The 18845-nt window shown below is 38.8% G+C and overlaps 1 protein-coding gene across 3 annotated transcripts in view; it reads left to right on the top strand.

The window, feature by feature from the left end:
* The first annotated feature begins 14536 nt into the window (after nucleotides 1-14536).
* The window catches only part of GATB (glutamyl-tRNA amidotransferase subunit B), a 76253-nt gene continuing 71944 nt past the window's right edge, over nucleotides 14537-18845 (top strand). For all 3 annotated transcript variants that reach the window (XM_059922614.1, XM_059922613.1, XM_059922612.1), the window contains exons 1-2: nucleotides 14537-14746; nucleotides 16745-16895. In XM_059922614.1, coding sequence (XP_059778597.1) covers nucleotides 14571-14746; nucleotides 16745-16895 — 327 coding nt within the window. In that variant the 5' untranslated portion in view covers nucleotides 14537-14570. The remainder of the gene's footprint in view (nucleotides 14747-16744; nucleotides 16896-18845) is intronic.

Here is an 18845-nt window from a genome sequence, read left to right as displayed (position 1 = left end):
GCTTCCAAACTCATTCTAAAAGGCCAGCATCATAGTGATATAAAAACCAGACAAAGACACTACAAAAAAAAGAAAATTACAAGCCAGTATCACTGACCATAGATGCAAAACTTCTCAACAAAATATTAGCAAACCAAATTTAACAATACACTAAAAGGATCACACACTGTGATCAAGTGGGATTTATCCCAAAGGTGCAAGGATGGTTCAATATTTGCAAATCAATCAACATGATATACTACATTAACAATTGAAGAATAAAAATCATATGATCATAAATGTAGAAAAAGCTTTGGACAAAATTCAACATCCATTTATAATTAAAAACTCTCAACGAAGTGGGTATAGAGGAAACAAAACTCAACGTAATGAAGTCCATATATGACAAACCTTCAGCTAACATCATACTCAATGATGAAAAGCTGAAAGCATTTTCTCTAAGATTAGGAACAACATGAAGATGCCCACTCTCGCCACTTTTATTCACACATAGTATTGCAAGTCCTAACCACAGCAATCAGACAAGAAAAAGAAATAAAAGGCAACCAAATTTGAAAGAAGAAGTAAAACTGTCAGTGTTTGTAAATGACATGGTACTATGTATAGAAATCCTAAAGATGCCACCAAAAAGCTGTTACAACAAATAAATGAATCTAGTAAAATTGCAGGATACAAAATTAATATGCAGAAATCTGTTGCATTTCCATATACTAATAATGACCTAGTCAAAAAGAGAAATTAAGAAAACAATCTCATTTACAAGTGCATCACAAAGAATAAAATACCTAAGAACAAATCTAACCAAAGAGGTAAAAGGCCTGTACTCTGAAAAATGTAAGACATTGATGAAGGAAACTGAAGGTGATACAAATAAGTGGAAAGATATTCCATGCTCATGAATTGGAAGAATTAATATTGTTAAAGTGACCCTACAACCCAAGGCAATCTACAGATTTAATACAATCCCTTTCAAAATACCAAAGTCATTTTTCACAGAACCAGAACAAACAGTTCTAAAATTTGCATGAAAATGCAAAGAACCCTGAACAGCCAAAGCAATCCTGAGAAAGAAGGATAAGGAAATAAGTAAAGCAAAGAAAGACAAGCACCATGTGATTTTGTTTATATGTGTGGAATCTAAAAAACAAAACAAACAACAAAACAGAAACAGACTCCTAGATACAGAGAACAAACTTGCTGTTGCCAGTGTGGAGGGGACTAGGAGGATGAGGAAAGTAGGTGAGGAAGATTAAGAGGTACAAATTTCCATTTACAAGATAAATAAGTCACAGGAATGTAATGTACAGCATAGGGAATATAGTCAATAATATTGTAATAATTTTGTATGGTGACGGATGGTAATTTGACTTATTATGGTGATGATTTTGTAATATACTAAAATATTGAATCACTATTTTAGACACCTGAAACTAATATAGTATTGTAAGTCAATTACACTTCAATTAAACAGTGGAAAAATTTACATTTAAAAAAAGAAATTAAAATTTTAAAACAGTACCATCTATAATAGCACCAAATATAATATACTTAAGGATAAATCTGACAAAATTATGCCAGACATATACACTGAAAACTATGAAACATTGCTGAGAGAAATTAAAGCAGAACTAAATAAATTACACAAGACTCAATATTGTTAAATGTCAGCTCTCCCCAACTTAGTCTACAGATTCAATGCAATCTCAAAGTCCCAGCAACTTTTTCTGTAGAGATTGACAAACTGATTCTAAAATTTATATGGAAATACAAAGGACTAGAATAGTCAAAACAACTTTGAAAAAGAACAAAGTTGGAGAACTAACACTAACCAATTTCAAGATTTATTATAAAGCTATAATAATCAACACAGTGTCATACAGGTATAAAGATAGCCATATAAATCAATAGAAGAAAATAGAGAGTCCAGAAATAGATCCAAATATACATGAACAACTAATTTTTTTTACAGTGGTGCAAAGGCAATTCAGTAGAGAAATGATAGTCTTTTCCACAAATGGTGCCAGAACAATTGAATATCCATTAAAAAAAGAGAAAAAGAAAGAAAAAAAAGAACTTTGATCCATACCTTACACTACACAAAAACTAACTCAAAATATATCATAGAACTAAATGTAAAATCAAAAACTATAAAAATGTCCAAAAGGAAAATATATGAGAAAATCTTTGTGACTGGTTCCCAGATTTATAATTTTGGAGCTCCTCTTCTACAATGCAAAAACTCTTTTGCACATGCAGGGTGACATCTGGTTATCACACTGCCCTGAAAGGGGAGAGTAGAATGTGAGGAATATATATATGTTTTATAAATTTTAAAATCACACTATATGTCCCCCACCCCAGATAACTCCTGCACTCTCATGGTCTTAACCCCCTATCTTCTTATGACTCCCAATTTGTATTTCTAGCCTAGACTTCTTGGTGTTCACACTGGTATTTTCCACTAGCCCTGCATGCATTCACTGAGATGTCTCACTGACACCTCAAACTCAATGTGTCCAAAACTGCACTTGGTATCCTCTTCCATACATCCACTCATGTTACTGTGGAGGCATCATCTCTACCGAGTCACCCATGCCGGAAACCTGGTGATCACACAATACCCATGATGGTTAAGAGAGGCAAGATTCACTTATAATTTCAATGCTTGTAGCCAGAATAACTGAGAGAGTGGTTTCTTATTAACAGAAAAAAAAAAAAAAAGTCCAAGGATGGAACATTACATTCAGGTGGGAAGATGCTGAGATTGTGGACGTGTTGATTTCTAGGTACTGGCAGGGCATCCAGGTGGAGATTCCTAGCAGTCAGTTGGAAATGCCACTGTACATGACAGATTGCTGATCTTGGTTACAGAAATGAAAGCTCAAGAGCTTTTCTGGAAAGTTTAAGCTGTGGTTTGACAGGAACCATACTGTTTCTAAGAGTGAAAACACTCAGAAGCAATCGGCTGTGGAGGACAGACCACAGGGAGGAAGGGAAAGAGAGCATTGAGAAGGAGGAGGCATGGCATTTGGAGAATGATTCTCTGGCCAGTTAATGGCCAGGCAGCACCAGTCACAATTTTTGTGGTAGGTCCTTTACTAGAGAGTTCTTCACTATATGACTTCTCTCTCCTTCTCTGCCTGACAAAATCTCTTCCCTCTATTCCTGTTACATTTCTTATCCTATTTTTCTACCCTGGAGCCCTGCATGGGAGAAGGCAGCGTGGAGAGCAAAGGTCTGGCTGTAGGTTTTTCACTCCACTGAGTTAGAAAGGCAGACAGTGAGGAAGATGTTCATAGGAAAATTCTTAAGGCTTTGGCTGCCCTTTTGATTTGTGCATTAATGCTGTGGAGTTGATAGCCTGCCTCAGAGAGGCTGAAGGGATGTGTGTTCTGCATGTCTGGAATTTATTCCTTTGGCTCTGTAAGATGTGACACCGCATAATGGCCATGAAGAAGTAATTTTGATCCTGTGACGGACGATCTTGGCAAAAGTTCCAGAAAGACATATGGACATAATCTTCTGGACATTTGTAGAGGAGCCTTCCCTTAGGGATGGTCTTTGCCGCCTTGGGTTCACTTCAAGACCTATGGCTCTCACTTAAGCTTTAGCCTGTTGTTACTTAGGAGATAAAAAGCTCAATTGTATTCAATTGAAAGAACTAAAAATATTAATGTAAGAGCAAGTCATCATTATGCCACATATCAATTTCTCACCTCTGAGGCGGTGCACAGAAGCAGGGCTCTGAGTAATAACCCAGCCATGATTAGGAAAAAAGAGCTCTAGTGGATCTTAGTACACACTGTGAAAATATGAGTTTTCACCATGATGGGAGCCAGCATCTTCAGCTATAAACTTACAGAGAGGTGACATAAACAAAAAAGTCTTCCTAGGAATGAAAACTTGCTTAAATATTATTCTGTAACAAGCTATTATGAATCTAGGACCCTACATATCAGGTATATTTAAGGAATTACTTATTTCTCACTGGAACAGATTTAAATCTATATACATTTTTATTTTAAAATAGTTGAGATAGCACAATAAATCCAGCTAACTTTCCCCTAAGTTTCTGTATGTGTTTGGGAAATAACCACTTATGCAATTTAAACTTCATTTATGGCCTTCATTTAATCCTAGTTCTTGTTTCTTTCCTTGATAAGTCTAATGTGGTGATAGAAAAAACTCAGAAAATACCAAAGCTCAGCCTCAGTCCATGGAGAATGACCATGCCTGCCCCAAAAGTTGCCCCTTAAAACCATCTCCCAGAAGAATGCCAGTTAAGAGGTCTGCCAGGAGACAATCTTTATTCATTTACTAGTGTTCTGTGAATCCCCTTTGAGAAAACTTTTTTGAGTTGTACTACTGGGAACAGGAGAAAGAGACTGAAACTGTGGAGACAGATGTTCTCTGGGGTATGAGGTCTTCTTTGCTTCGTGGTTTTCCCCCAAGGAAGCACCCAGAGTCACCTTGCTAAAAAATTGCCTTGGCTGATGGCCAGCCTTAAAAGGATGGGTTGGTTTTTTTGTTTTGTTTTTTAATCTCAGTGGTCACTACAATATAAAGATCTAAGCAAATGACTGTTCTATGAACCTTGGCTGAGAAAAATGAGTGATCACGAACTTTTCTGTATTCCTACTCATCATGGTTATACATGAAGTCAGTCTTTTAGAATCTGATGATAGATCCAGAGAATTACAGATCTTGAAAAAGGCTCAAGAGGTCATCTGATCCAGCCTCCTGATGCTCAAGGCTAGTGGATAGTACGTTGCAGGGGTGCAGGGACCACTAGCAGGCTATCAGGACCTTAGCTGATGTTTGAGCATGTACAAACTAAATTCCCCCACACACGTCTGAGGCAGAGTGGAGGGATGTGTGTTCAGCATGTTGATGGCTTTCTTTTCATGGCTGGAAACTAGACTGCTGATAGGCCCTCAGTTTTACCCAAGTGGGACAAATTGTTTTCTTAGTTCTGGTCCAAACAAATAAACCAGGAAAGGGCTCTGATTGGTCTTACTTGAATCAGATATTCCCTTCCTCCAGGACCCAAGAAACCATGTTCTGTATGTACATGTGTACACAGTAGGACTGGCTTCATGGGCATGCAACCTGTACAGTGGTATAGGGACCTGTGCTTAGAAGGATCTCATGCTTGGCTCAAGGCTCTGCTGTTGCCACCTAGAAATTTTTAGTAATGTTTGAACAATGGATTCTGCGTTTTAATTTTGCACTGGACCCCATCAATTATGCAGCCAACCATGGCATGGAGTCCTAGCTCAGCTTGGCAGTCCCGAACATAGTCACATGGATGGTGTAAGTGGGGAAGGGGAAATGATTCCCTGGATCAGTGGGTAGATGGTGGCCAGTATAGCTAGCATAGTTCTGAGAACTAAAAGGACATGAAACATGAAAGATATGGTCCTTGTACTCAAAAATCTTAGTCTAGTAAGACAGATTCTCTTTTTGAAAATTTGTTTCTGCAGTACACACATATCCAAATGAATATATTTATCTTGGGTGCTAATGGGAACATCCAACTGCTGTAGGAAAGCAGAGGCTCCTCAAGGAAAAAATAGAACTACCATATGATCCCGTAATTCCACTTCTGGGTATATAGCCAAAGGAAAAAAAATCGCTTGAAAAGATATCTGTACTATGTTTATTGTAGCACACAATAGTCAAGGCATAGAAGCAACCTAACTGTATATATATGGAGAGAGAGACGTTTAATATACAAATAATACATGAATAATAATAGGCGGAATATTATTCAGCCTTTAAAAAGAAGGAAATCCTGTCATTTGTGACAATATGGATGAAACTGAAGGGCACTATGCTAAGTGAAATAAGCCAAACAGAGAAAGACAAATACTGCATGGTATCACTTATATGTGAAATCTAAAAAAACAAAAAATGGTTGAACTCATAGAAACAGAGAGTAGAGAAGTGGTTACCAGGGGCTGTGGGGTGGAGGAAATAGAACAAGTTGGAAAAAGGGTATAAACTTTCAGCTGTAAGATGAATAAAATCTGAGGATTTAATGTATAGCCTGGAAACTGTAGTTGATAACACTGTATTATATAATTCAAATTTGCTAAGAGTGTAAAACTTAAATGTTCTCACTCCTCCAAAAAAAGGTAAATATGTGAGGTGATACATGTGTTAATCAACTCAATTGTGAGAATCCCTTGACAATGTATCTGTATACCAAATCATCATGTTGTACACTTTAAATATCTTATCATTTTATTTGTCAATTATACCTCAATAAAGCTGGAAAAAAATGTAAGTAAAGAAAATATATGGAGAACGTCCATCTTTGCTTTCAATATCACAAAGACTGGTTTTTATAAAACTGTAAGCTAGTCTATGATTACAGATGGAAGTAAGAGTCCCTTGTACAACAAGAGTGATGCCGTACTAGCAGCAGTCCCTTACTATTACAGACTGTTAAAAAAAATATTCTTTCTACCAAAGATACATGCACCTCAATGTTCATAGCAGCACTATTTACAATAGCCAAGACATGGAAGCAACCTAAGTGTCCATTGACAGATGAATGGATAAAGAAGACGTGCTATATGTATGTTTGTATATATATATATATATATATATATACACACACACACACATACATGCTATATGTGTAAGTATACACACACACACACACACAATGGAATATTACACAGCCATAAAAAAAGAATGAAATAATGCCATTTGCAACAACATGGATGGACCTAGAGATTATCATGCTAAGTGAAGTAAGTCAGACAGAGAAAGACAAGTACCATATGATACCACTTACATGCGGAACCTAAGAAAAGATACAAATCAAATCAAGTACAAACTTATTTACAAAATAGAAACAGACTCACAGACATAGAAAACAAATTAGCAGCTATACACTACTGTATAGATAAACAACAAGAACCTACGGTATAGCACAGGGAACTATATTCAGTATCTTATAATAAACTATAATGGAAAAGAATCTGAAAAAAAATTCTTTCTACCAAGATCCATGAAGAATAGGACAAAGTAAGCCCTGGAATGGTGCCTGTAGCCTAGTAAGGACTCAATGCATAGATGGACTATAAACAGGAGAAAGAAGTTGAGTGAAGAAGAAAAGGAAGGAACGAAGGAAGGGCGGAGGTAATTTGGCCATGCTCTGTTTTTCAAGGTAAGCAAGTTGTCCAGGAAGATGGTGGGTGGAAACCATAAAAATGACAGGTAAGCCATAGCTAGAGCAATAAATTGTATGAAATGTTAATTGGGTTAACTCTCAGAACTCTTCCTTTCATTATTCTGTTTAACAGCAAACACTAAAATATTAATCAGAAAATTTCATCTGGCCAACAATTTTAATTTATGAAATTCCTTTTGCTTCTGAAAATTAAAAGCAATCCTCTGAGTGAATTGAGCATTCTAAGAGAGCCCCAAACAGCCCTGAATGAAAACTCTAGAGTGTTGCTTCCTTTTATATTGTAACATCTTTGAGTCACTTACAATCTATAAATAAATTTGCATTTTACAGGAATGGCTCTACAAAAAGCAGCCCCATGCTGGAATTCAGTACTCAAGGCTATTTTTTAAAGCGTTTTGATTTTTAAAAATTAATTATAGGCCCTAGATAACACAGCAGTTATAACTTGGCTTACTACAAGTTTTATGTTGCTTAACAAGTCTTTAAAACAATTCTTACACCTGTGCTTTAAGTGCACATCAATGTTACTTGAAGACTCCATTGAGTGTGGCTGCCCTGTTCTACAGCAGGAAAAACGGGATCACTAATATTCTGAAATCAGCAATTAATATTGTTTACCTTTAAATATATATATTTGGTGCTCCTGTTTTTCGATCTCTTTGGTTTCCCTAGGTGTAAAATAAGAAGCTGTCTGACACCAAAATGAATCTTTGAAACAGAAGCCCTTGCCTTAAAAACATACAAGAGAAAAGCAAGGAAAATTTTGAGGCAGTGTTCATCTTGGCAGAAAGGCATGTTCAACTGCAATTCTGTGAAAAAAATAACATTATGAAACAATGAAAACTTTTGACCTAAATATACTTTTCCAATTGAACTTGTTAGTTGATTCTATATCGGGGATAACAGAGAAGAGTTCTTGACGTAGAGGAGAGTTAGGTGAAACCACATGCCTGGGAAATATTATAGCCTTTTTCTTATGTCAAAAGGCATAGATAGTATGATATAGAAGTTGTCGTATTTGGAAATTTTAGGCCTCAGAAAGTAAATGTTAACTGCTCTTTCAAGAGTATGGGATTTTAAAGTATAGGAAGCAAGGTGATTATTTCCGCCACTATCTTAATTAACAAAGATTAAATGTCTAAGTCTTACCTGGGCTTTGCTCTAGAAGAACAATCTTTGAGTGATTTTCTCCTAAGAAGTCCTTTGGAGAGAAGCAGACATTAGCCATAGTCACCAGAGACAGGACAGGACCTTGGATACGTTACCCCTGTAACAGAAACAAATCGATTTTCCATAATTTGGCCTGTCTTGACACATTACATTTCAGACAGAGGGAAGATTACTACTTCCAAGCTTGTTTCTTGTCAATGGAAAATAAATAGCAGCATTTTTTGAAAGAAGAAAGCATAAATACAACATTTGATTCAATGGTGCCATAGAAGTCCAACAAAAAATACGTACTCAATTTTACTTTTCAACTCCATGGACAACTACTAACTTACACAGTGAGAAGCACAGTTCATGTACTCTATTACACAATAGAACCAATGCAAAGGGATATTATCACTTTGAAATAAGTGCCACAAAAGATGATTTTTCGGAGACACTAGTCTGCCATCTTCTCTGTCTGCCGGCTTTCCGAATAAAGTCGTATTCCTTGCCTCAAAAAAAAAAAAGAAAAGAAATAAGTAACACCTTAGATCTCCGTTGGGCAAAGAGAACAGAAGGGCGTAAGGATAAGTCTAGTTGGAGTTTCTAGAAAGAGATAATAAACAATGTAGGCCAACAGCAAAATATTGTTGGCCTTCCTTGGTGAAGTGAGCTACTATTCCAGTAAACAGAATTGCTATAAGAGAGGTTGTTATACAGCCACTAATGTCCTCTTGCCATAGATCCCAAGAGAAAGGCCCCGGGCACCTAAAATGGTTGCTGGTCTAGAGAACTAAGCAAGACGAATTATTTTCTTTCCTAAACTCAAGATTCTTCATTTTGACAGCTGCTCTGGACACTAAATTCTGAGAGATTGTGCAGTGTCAAACCAACCCTCATAAATTGTGAGAAGATTTCATAAGATTGTGTGAGTTTCAGTGTGGCAAGTAGAAGGTAATGCATTTATTTAATAAATCTATATAAAATTTTAAAAATCATGGGCTCTGAATCACGGCAAAATGTTTCCCAGAGATACTTTACCAATGTACTATGGCAGCCAAAATAAAGATAACAGCTTTAGAGAATGAACACAGAGAGAATATTAGGCTAGATGGGCCCTTGTTATTTGCTAGCATGGCATTTTACATAATCTTACTTTCCCTTGTCTTTTGAAAAACACAGTAACCAGTCCTATTCTTAACATCATTTCTTTTCATTACTACTACATGTGAAAGGGGTGAAAATGCCTTTTAGCAGGAAAGCTGGTCTAAGTGTAGAATCAACATCAACTTGAAATCATTGTTGAGTCAAGCTATCAAATCTTATTCTTTGATAAGAATAGAATCTAGAGTCGGACTCCAAGGAGACATGAATAATGTCTGTGCTGGTCTTTCCCTTCCTAATTAGTATTCATGAATCGCTGGGAATTTTTTGCTGTCTCTCTCTTTGCATTTATCTCAGTAGTTGTATCATTTGATTGCTAATGTGTTTGAATTAAGCTGCTTGATTTTAATTCAATCTGGCACCTCTTCGTGGAGTACTAAATTTCCCCTCAACAGCCATACGTTGAACTGCGGGGAGCCCTGAAGGCTCTGCCACCAACAAGATTTCAGCCTTTATTGCTTTGTGCAGCCCATCCATTCTTGGTTCAAGGGCAGCCTAGATACAGAGATCCCAGTTCAGATACTCACAGGTAATGACACTGATTACCTGACAGAATGTGCAAGATGATCCTATCTGTTCTCTTCTGTATGAACCACCCTGGTGGACTCTGATATATCTTCCCTTCAATTATCAAGTAGGGGTTCACCCAATGAGGGAAAAGTGTCATCAAAGCTTATGCGTCTTGGTGGCATAGTTCTGTACCGTCAAAATTGTACTCTTCATAATCTTTGGACTTAAAATCAAGAGAACCATCTGACATCCAAAAACATCATGTTTTGAAACCTAAAATCCTCTGATCATTATCTGTGCAAGATCCCAAAAAAAGACACCACTTAGCTGTGTGTGTGTACAAACTCTGTAACTTTAAAGGCCAAATACCCGATTCCAAAACACAAAAGAAAGAGCTTCTTAGAGCATAGCAGAGATCTGACCACATAGCTTCCAGGCACGCAGAGTTTAACATGTTCTACTACCAATACTTGCAACTCAGGAGCATTTTCTTTCAAGCAAGCTGAGTCAGGGGGATGTGAAAAGGTGGAGCTTCCACACATAATTCCTGACTGCTTCCAGGATTAGTCAGATTTCTAGAAAAGCAAAGGCCTGGGAAAACAGCAAGCCATCCCTTGAAACCATATAGAAGAAGAAAGGGTGTGGAGAGATGATAGTTCACGGATCAGGCAAGCCTCACTGCAGCGATACACTGGCCCCATCTTCCCCAGACAGCACTTCATCTCTACAAAGACATTGGACAGGGTGTTCTATTTTCCTGCTTTGGAAGGAAGAAAAAGTTATAGATTTCTTTGCCTCAAAGCAATCTTCCATAAAAAGTAATTGTTCCCTTCACATCAGTATTTTACCAGAATAAAGACTTAATTGTAAAATAAAAGAAAATGAATCCTGTTTTCCTGATTGCCCAGTATGCATGTGGTCCCAGCCCTTTTTCTTCCCCTAATAACACTCACTGGGTCCTACAAGGTGGTTTTTCTAAAAAGGAACTTTATGCTTTCAGAATGCTTTTCAAAAACAGGCCCTCCTCTAGTGCCAGTGTCTTCCTACCTGAAAATGATGCTGTCAGTTTTTGTCATCTGTACATCATCTGAAGTGGACTTTTTTCTTTTTTTTTAGAGAATTTATCCTGACCTTCCTTCCTCCCTCCCCACATGAATTAACATTCAAGACAGCAGGCTAGCTGCTGTAGCCATAGAACAGATAGAAACTAACAGTTGCACAGAGGAACTAAACTCACAACTGTGTTAAAAAATACTAAGATAGGGCTTCCCTGGTGGCGCAGTGGTTGAGAATCTGCCTACCAATGCAGGGGACACGGGTTCGAGCCCTGGTCTGGGAGGATCCCACATGCCACGGAGCAACTGGGCCCGTGAGCCACAATTGCTGAGCCTGCGCGTCTGGAGCCTGTGCTCCGCAACAAGAGAGGCCGCGATGGTGAGAGGCCCGCGCACCGCGATGAAGAGTGGTCCCCACTTGCCGCAACTAGAGAAAGCCCTCGCACAGAAACGAAAACTCAACACAGTCATAAATAAATAAATAAATAAAGAACATGAATTTCTAAAAAAAAAAAAAAAAAAAAAACTAAGATAGCCGTCTACATCCAGCTCTGTTAGACTGCAAGGGACATTTTGTTTATTAGTCTGCTAGATCTCTTTAAAGTGCTGCCTTTGTTTCCACAAAGCAAAAGTCATTAATCAAAGAATAGGTTAGTTAACACAATTTTCAGATTCAAAGTTGTATACAAATCAATTTTGAGATATACTGCCAGGATACATTATTAAAATGAGGAGTGGAAACTACCTCCTTTTAGTTTTACTTGAAATTTTAATGTTTCCATTAAAACTGTTTATTTCATTTTAAAAAATGGAAACAGAGCCACTTGTGTCATTCCCTCACATTGTACTCATGATACTGAAGAAGTTATAAATCCTAGAATACCATGTTTCCACACATCATTTTGCCCATCTCAAACCAGTGAAAGGATGAGAAAGAAAGTGATTACAATTAAACACCACTTAGATTTGGGGGGAAAATTATTTGTATTAAGAAGTCAATGTGTTTATACAGATACCTGGGGATTTAGAGTCAAACACAGAGGTAAGCCAGTCTGTTCCAACTCTGATATTCAAAGACTCTCTGAAGCATACTAAACAAAACCAACCATGTTATTTTAGGTATACTTCCTAACTATCGCCGTTTATAAGTAACAACTCGAAATTCTGTCCTGGCTTCCATATCTTTTTGGGAACCTGTCCTAAATTTATTTGTCCTGTGTCAATTATGTGAATAAAATGAGAGCTGAGAGACTCTCCCTAAGAAAATGTTTTTGCTAGGAACCCTGTCCTGCCACTTTCTGAGCTTCTTGAAAATGAAAATCTCTGTGTCTTCCAGATGACAGCCACCTTTTCGGTGAAACCAAAATAACTCTCTCAGCTAGAAAGGTGTCAGTAAGAATTCTGATAGATATCAGAGTTGGCACACAGGAGGAAGGCAAGAGAAATGGTTCCATGGTAGGAGGTTTGGTGGGAGTCCCTGACTAGGCAGGAGGGAAAACAATGCACCCCTAGACACTAGACCAAGCACGAGGAAACCAATGGGCATTTCCGGAAATGACAGATAATCTTGGGGGAGAAGGGAGACATTAGGTCCTGTAGGATTTTTAAAGGACTACGTCATATGCATCAAGCTGGAAGGTGTCCATTTGTTAAAGAAATCAAATACACTTACATGCATCGGATTTTCTCTCCCTCTATAGAGTGGTGGGGTGGGATATGCTATTACTACATGATACTACCTCATAAACAAAGATGAGTTTCCATTATAGCACATTTTGCCCATAAATAAGGATTTTCATGAGGTGTGCTGCTCTCTCTTATGGTGGTTTCCAAACACCCCCAAACCCTTCATGTTAGGGAGTGAATTGCCTCCTAAGTAGGCTGATTATCAGTGGGAAGGAAGCAAGGATCTCCTTCTCCTTTTGGCTAAAGAATGCCCATGCTCACTTCCAAGATACAGGATGCCCCTCTCCCCTGTAGTTCTGATCAACAGGTTATTGATCAATAACTATAAATCTATCAGTGTGAAATATATAAAGTGTGCAGCTTTTTCCCCTGCTCCATACCATACGCAGTTAGGCATCAATGATGCTTATTTGACTTCTCCTCTTGTATGTCTCCAAGGCAACCAAAGTCATATTTTCCTGCAAACCTGTTTCTTTTCTACTTTCCTTATCTCAGTGAATAACTTCATCGGTTATCCAGCTGTACAAGCCAGAAATTCAGGAGTTACTTGACCCCCACCTAGTCTTCCACCATCATATCCAATCCATCACCAAGTCCTTCAATCTCACCTCCTTAATCTATCTCACAGAGGTTGATTTCTCTCTGCCTCAACCACCACATTATTTCATCATCTCCTTCCTACACAACTACTACTCCAAAGGGCATCCACTCCATCCCTTGTCAAATGCATTCTTCACACTGCACTACTTCATTCAACAAATATTTTTGAGGGGCCTACTCTGTATTCTGGTCGTACTGTGTTGAATAAGGCAGACCAATTCCCCATTCTCAAGGAGCTAGTGGAGACAGGATATAGACATTAGATAGTCATTAGCATAATGTGGCGTTGTAAGATAGGGTGATCTAATAGAGAATGGTTGAATGGCTATTCTAAGTTGTGTGTTCAAATACAAGAAATCAGTGGGAGTTTCAAGAGGGGATGAGTTTTGAATCAGGAAAACAGAAGTCCACGGGGATGATGGTATCTGCTATCAAGACTTCCTTGTAGGTAAGGAAAGTGTTTCAAATACTGGCCAGGATCAAAAAGAATAAGTTAAAATGTTCCTGAAGTTTCAGTCTAGGTCTGTTTGTCTCCAAGCACCTCTGCTGAAATATAGTCCTTATTATCTATGTGAAAGCATCCTATTTTTGTTAACTTTTCTGTACGTGTCGTCTACAAATAATGTAAGCTCCATGAGCAGAATGGCCGTAACTGCCTTGCTCATTGCTGAATCCCCAGTGCCTAAGAACTGTGTCTGGTATACAGTTGGCATGCAAATAGGTATTTGTTGCATTAATGCACAAATTGGTGTGTGAAGTGGAAAAGGAAACAGAAAAAATTTACTGAGTGGGTTTGGGGTTCACGAAGCCTTCGCCGAGATGTCAAGGTCATTTACTTCAGCTCGAAAGGTTAACTGGGCTATAAAATCCTGGCCAGGTTTCTCCGCTTTGGATCTCTGACACCATCTGCTCTCTCTCAAACTCACACACGTGCTCACAGCTACAAAGCTCTCCAACGCTCCACTAGGAGGAGTCACACCTTCCGACCCAAAACCCCTCCCACCCTCTCCCCTATTTCTCATTCCCTCCCCTCCCCTCCCCTCCCCGCCCGGTTCCGGAAGCCTTCGAGTCGCAGTGCCCCCTGGGAATAGTAGTCTTCCGGTCCGAACCTAGAGCGGTTTATCCCTTCCCAGAACTACGCTTCCCAGAGAGCATTGCGGCAGAGGGAGGCTGTATCACCTGACCAGGACTCTGGAGAGGCAATGGCGACCCCCATGCTGCGCTGGTGCTGTCCTGGAAGGCGTTGGATATTTGCCGGGATTGGCGGCGGTTCTCGCCACGGAAGAGGGGTTCCAACTGGGTCCACGTCCAGCGGGAAGAGGGGACAGAGCTCAGTGGCTCAGCAGCCCCTCATCACGGCCCAGAAACCGAGGAAAGGGTATACTATTTCATACCATTACTCCCCGCTTAAGCGTGAGGGGGAATTGCGTGACTGGAGAGATGATGGCCACTACAGCCCGGCCTTCAATCTAGACGTTTTGGTGGGCGGGAGGTGCTGGGCTATAAGTTGCAAAGCTGAAACCTAAATGAAAGCACGAAACTGGCCCTCTATCAGCCACGCCCCCACACATAAACCGCTGTCTTCAGGTAGACAGGCATATTTGGGTAATTAGCGAGTGTAAAATAGCACGTGTTTTCCTGACTCGAAAGTTGCACAGACAGAAGAGTGGATTCAGTCACCTTAGCTAATAGCGCCAGTACTGGGGTCGGTGACAGTAGAAGATGAATCTTATTTACCTGACATTTATTTAGCGCTGTTACAAGCCAGCAGTGTTGTAAAGGTAAAAAAGAGCCTTTACCTACAAGCTCTGGTTGGTGGTGGCTTAATGTTATTAGTCAGAAAACACCACCTATCTGTGGAGGCGTTTCATTTTGAACATGTGTGTCTAGACCTAGGAGAATGCAGCCAATACAAGAGATCTTCCCTCTGGTTATGTAGAAAGTGTTGCTTATTTTGCTCAATATCCACTGAACAGCTGTTTATATTTCACTATATGAGACCTAAATAGTTTCTTTTTAAGTACAGAAACATAAGGCATGTGTCTAATATTCAGTTTTTCTTTTGAGATAGTTAGGTTGCCGTTATTTTTGCTTTTCTGTTGGAGGAGCAGAGGGAAAATGTCCAGAAACACTGTTTCTATTCCTTTCATAAATTAGGTTGTCTCACTGTGAATGGAAAGTATTTTTTTCTCTCATGTAATGAAACTGCAAAAATACATTGAAAAAGGTTTTAGTGAATGCAAATTTCTGATGAGTTCTTCGTTTAATTCCTCTCAATTACAGGTTGTGCTTCCCAACTTTAAAAAGAAGGAATTCATCAATACTACAGATATAGAACTTCATGTGTTGAAATGACTGAAACAAAACCAAATACATGTAAACAAAAATTTCGATAATATAGAAAATTGCTTGGGGGAAGAGCAGGATAGGAACAGTCAGACTATGGAGAGAGTAGGTGTACACCAGGTGATCTGCAGATTGCCCAGGATACATGGGTTTAATAATAACCCATGGAGTAAGCACACTTATAAGAGCCTGGAGAGATCTCTGTATGGAATGTTCATACAGACCCAATAGAGTAGGAGTGGCCAGATAAGAGATTATTGTAGCATTTAGGTTGCATTATTGCAGCTTCATAGGTTTGGTAGCAATCAAGTATAAAACAAGCAAAGGAACCTGACACTAGATCTTTGGAATTTAAAGTAATCTGGGGAACCAGAAAAAAAAAAAGCCACTTGCAATGGTTTAATGTTTCCCTTTGCACAAAATTCCCAGGAAGGGTGTCATTTAGTGGTGATCTATTATATCTTTGTCACTCTGGTTACTTTACTTGCAAACCATTGTTAGAAAATGAATTCCAAACATGACTGAGAATTTCCCTTCCTTTTTAATAATGAGATGTGCAACTATTTACCATTATTTCTCTAGTAATAAAATCCTGATGTTTATGTTAATTCTAAAAACGTTCACAAGATAAGCTTTCTTCATTTACTGAGCGATTAATTGACAAAGCACAGTTAATTTAGAAAATGCTGCTTTTCATTAAAGTCAGCCAAGCAGTCACCACCTGATACCCATTTCTAAATTGTTTTCAGATGCCAAATTGTTCTTTTCTGTTACTTTCTTGTTTGCACTGTGAACTCTCCTTATGCCATGTTGTAAATGAATTTTGCTTTGCCGGTCCTGTAGGTGTTCATTTTGCATTGAACAAAATACAATACACCAATACAATATGACACATTTTTTAAAGTAGGATATAAAATTTTACTAAGTTAAAAACACAAATAGGAAATTAACATTTGTGGTTTCAGCTCTTAGAAATTCATGCATGGTGACAGATCTAAGAACTTCTTAACCATTATGTCTTTCTCTTTAGTGAACGTGAATGGGCAGCTGTGGTAGGTTTGGAGATTCATGCCCAGATTGCCTCCAACTCCAAACTCTTCTCTGGATCTCAAGTCGACTTTGCAGCACCTCCCAATTCTTTGGTATCTTTTTTTGATGCATCTCTGCCTGGAACTTTGCCGGTAAGGTTTTTAGTGTATGCTGTTTTCATTACACAATGTTCATGTTTTATTGAACATAACTCTTAGGAAATACTTGTTTAGGGAGCTTTGCATGAAGTGGGTTGGACTAAATGTTTTCCAAAGACTCATCTCTGTAGTTCTGTTTCTAAGTCTAAACGTCATCCGTTTGTTCATGTATTCATTCACTCATCTCACACACAATTTAGATTGTCCACTCAGTACCAGAGTGTCCAGTCTGTGCTATGAACTGAAACAGAAAGACGAGCGACGATCCTTGCCTTTGAGGAGTTCAGACTAGCTGGGGGGATGTATCTTATGCACAGAGTACTGTGTCACTGCTCCTGTGGAGGTCATATGCGGAGTATGGTTTTGGAACCCCATGCGGGACTTACCGAATTCAGTAAGAGAAGGACTGTTGTGAGAAATTGGGGAAGAGATAGGGTTGGTTAAGGAGGGGTTGTTGGAAGAGCAACAACCTTCTGAGCTAACTGAGAAGGCAGGCGGGAGTCAGGCAGATACATGGAGGAGGGGGAGGAGGGGGAGTCTTGTCAAAGGAAGCAACATATGTCACGTGATATTACAGTATAAGGTCAATAATGATTGTGGTTTTAGAAAATTAAGAACTGGTCAGTAATGGAGAAAAAAGTCAACCACAGTATGCTTTGAGTTAACTACTCATTTATCTTCATTTTCACTGAAACTGGCAATGACTGGGTCCAGTGTACTTACTCATCAGCAAGATTTTTCGCATATATTTTCACATAGGTGGTTGAAGTTTTGAAGGAAAGGATGGAAGGAACAATGTGAATATTTGGGCTAATACATGGCTCATAGTCTGTCTGGGACGCATAGTATCAACTGGGTGTGGGTTTCCTGCCCTCCTTGCAGGGAATGTGTAAGTGGTGGTGATGCAGGCAGGGAGAGGTTTCCTGAGTGAGTTCCACACTTTCTAACATTTAAATACAAGTGAAAACTGGTTGAACTGCGCACTGGCAGGCGTGCAGAGGCAGAGGTTTTCTTTTCCCAGAGTCACTGCCATGGAAGGTCATGGACAGTGCCTCCAAAGTACCTGCTGCACCCAAGGTTTTGGTTATACTGGGGCAGTGTCTCTGTCTTGGAACTTTTTTCTTACTTGTGCTTTTTGTCATGGAGGACTCCTATTCCTGTAAACCATGTTTAGGGTCACCTTTGACTTGCTGTTGGGTCTTTCTGGGAGAAGACAAGTATAGGAGTGTCTGTCCCTCCCTTCCTCGCTCCCTCTGCCCTAGAGTATCTATTATGGAGAGATTGTTTTTGTTTGAGAAGAGACAATTTTCCAGTTATAAATGTACGAATTCTTTTTGGTGCAGAGACTCAGATATAGTAGAAATAAAGTAATATCTATTTAGACAAGTGAATGGAAAGCAATTCATCACAACACCTCTTCTTTCTTCCTTCTGAGCTCAAAACATTTTTTTTCCACATGGTGGTTGGTTCATTATCAAGAGACTAGACGTAACTGCTGAGTTCTTTCTAGGTTTCTCCAGCTGGGAATATAGTATCTAGCAAGGTATTCATTATAGTTCACATTGAAAACATCTATTTGCAGATAGACATGTTTTCTATAGATAGGCTCTTTACTTGTGGCTAACTGTGGTCAAATATTAGAGACAATTCAAAATAACTAAATGTCAACATGCTTTGAAGACATCTTGTTATGCCCCCAAAGAAGAAGATACTTGCCCAGTGATAGGCATATCAACATGACGGTGAAGTCATTTGGGACATTGGAGCATTGAGAGCTTGGCTTACATTCATTAAATGACAATCAAAAGCTAGAAATCCAGTTTTGCTCGAGCTGGGATTTGTTTTTCCTCTTCAGAGCCTACCACACTCATTGTTTGAGCAGCCTAATGGGTTATTCTCGCAACAGAGCTAATCTGCCTCTTTTTCAGAAATGTTTCTGTCTTT

The sequence above is a fragment of the Balaenoptera ricei genome, chromosome 5 (genome assembly GCF_028023285.1).
Source record: "Balaenoptera ricei isolate mBalRic1 chromosome 5, mBalRic1.hap2, whole genome shotgun sequence".
Taxonomy (NCBI): Eukaryota; Metazoa; Chordata; class Mammalia; order Artiodactyla; family Balaenopteridae; genus Balaenoptera; species Balaenoptera ricei.
This window is presented reverse-complemented; position numbering and strand designations above follow the sequence as displayed.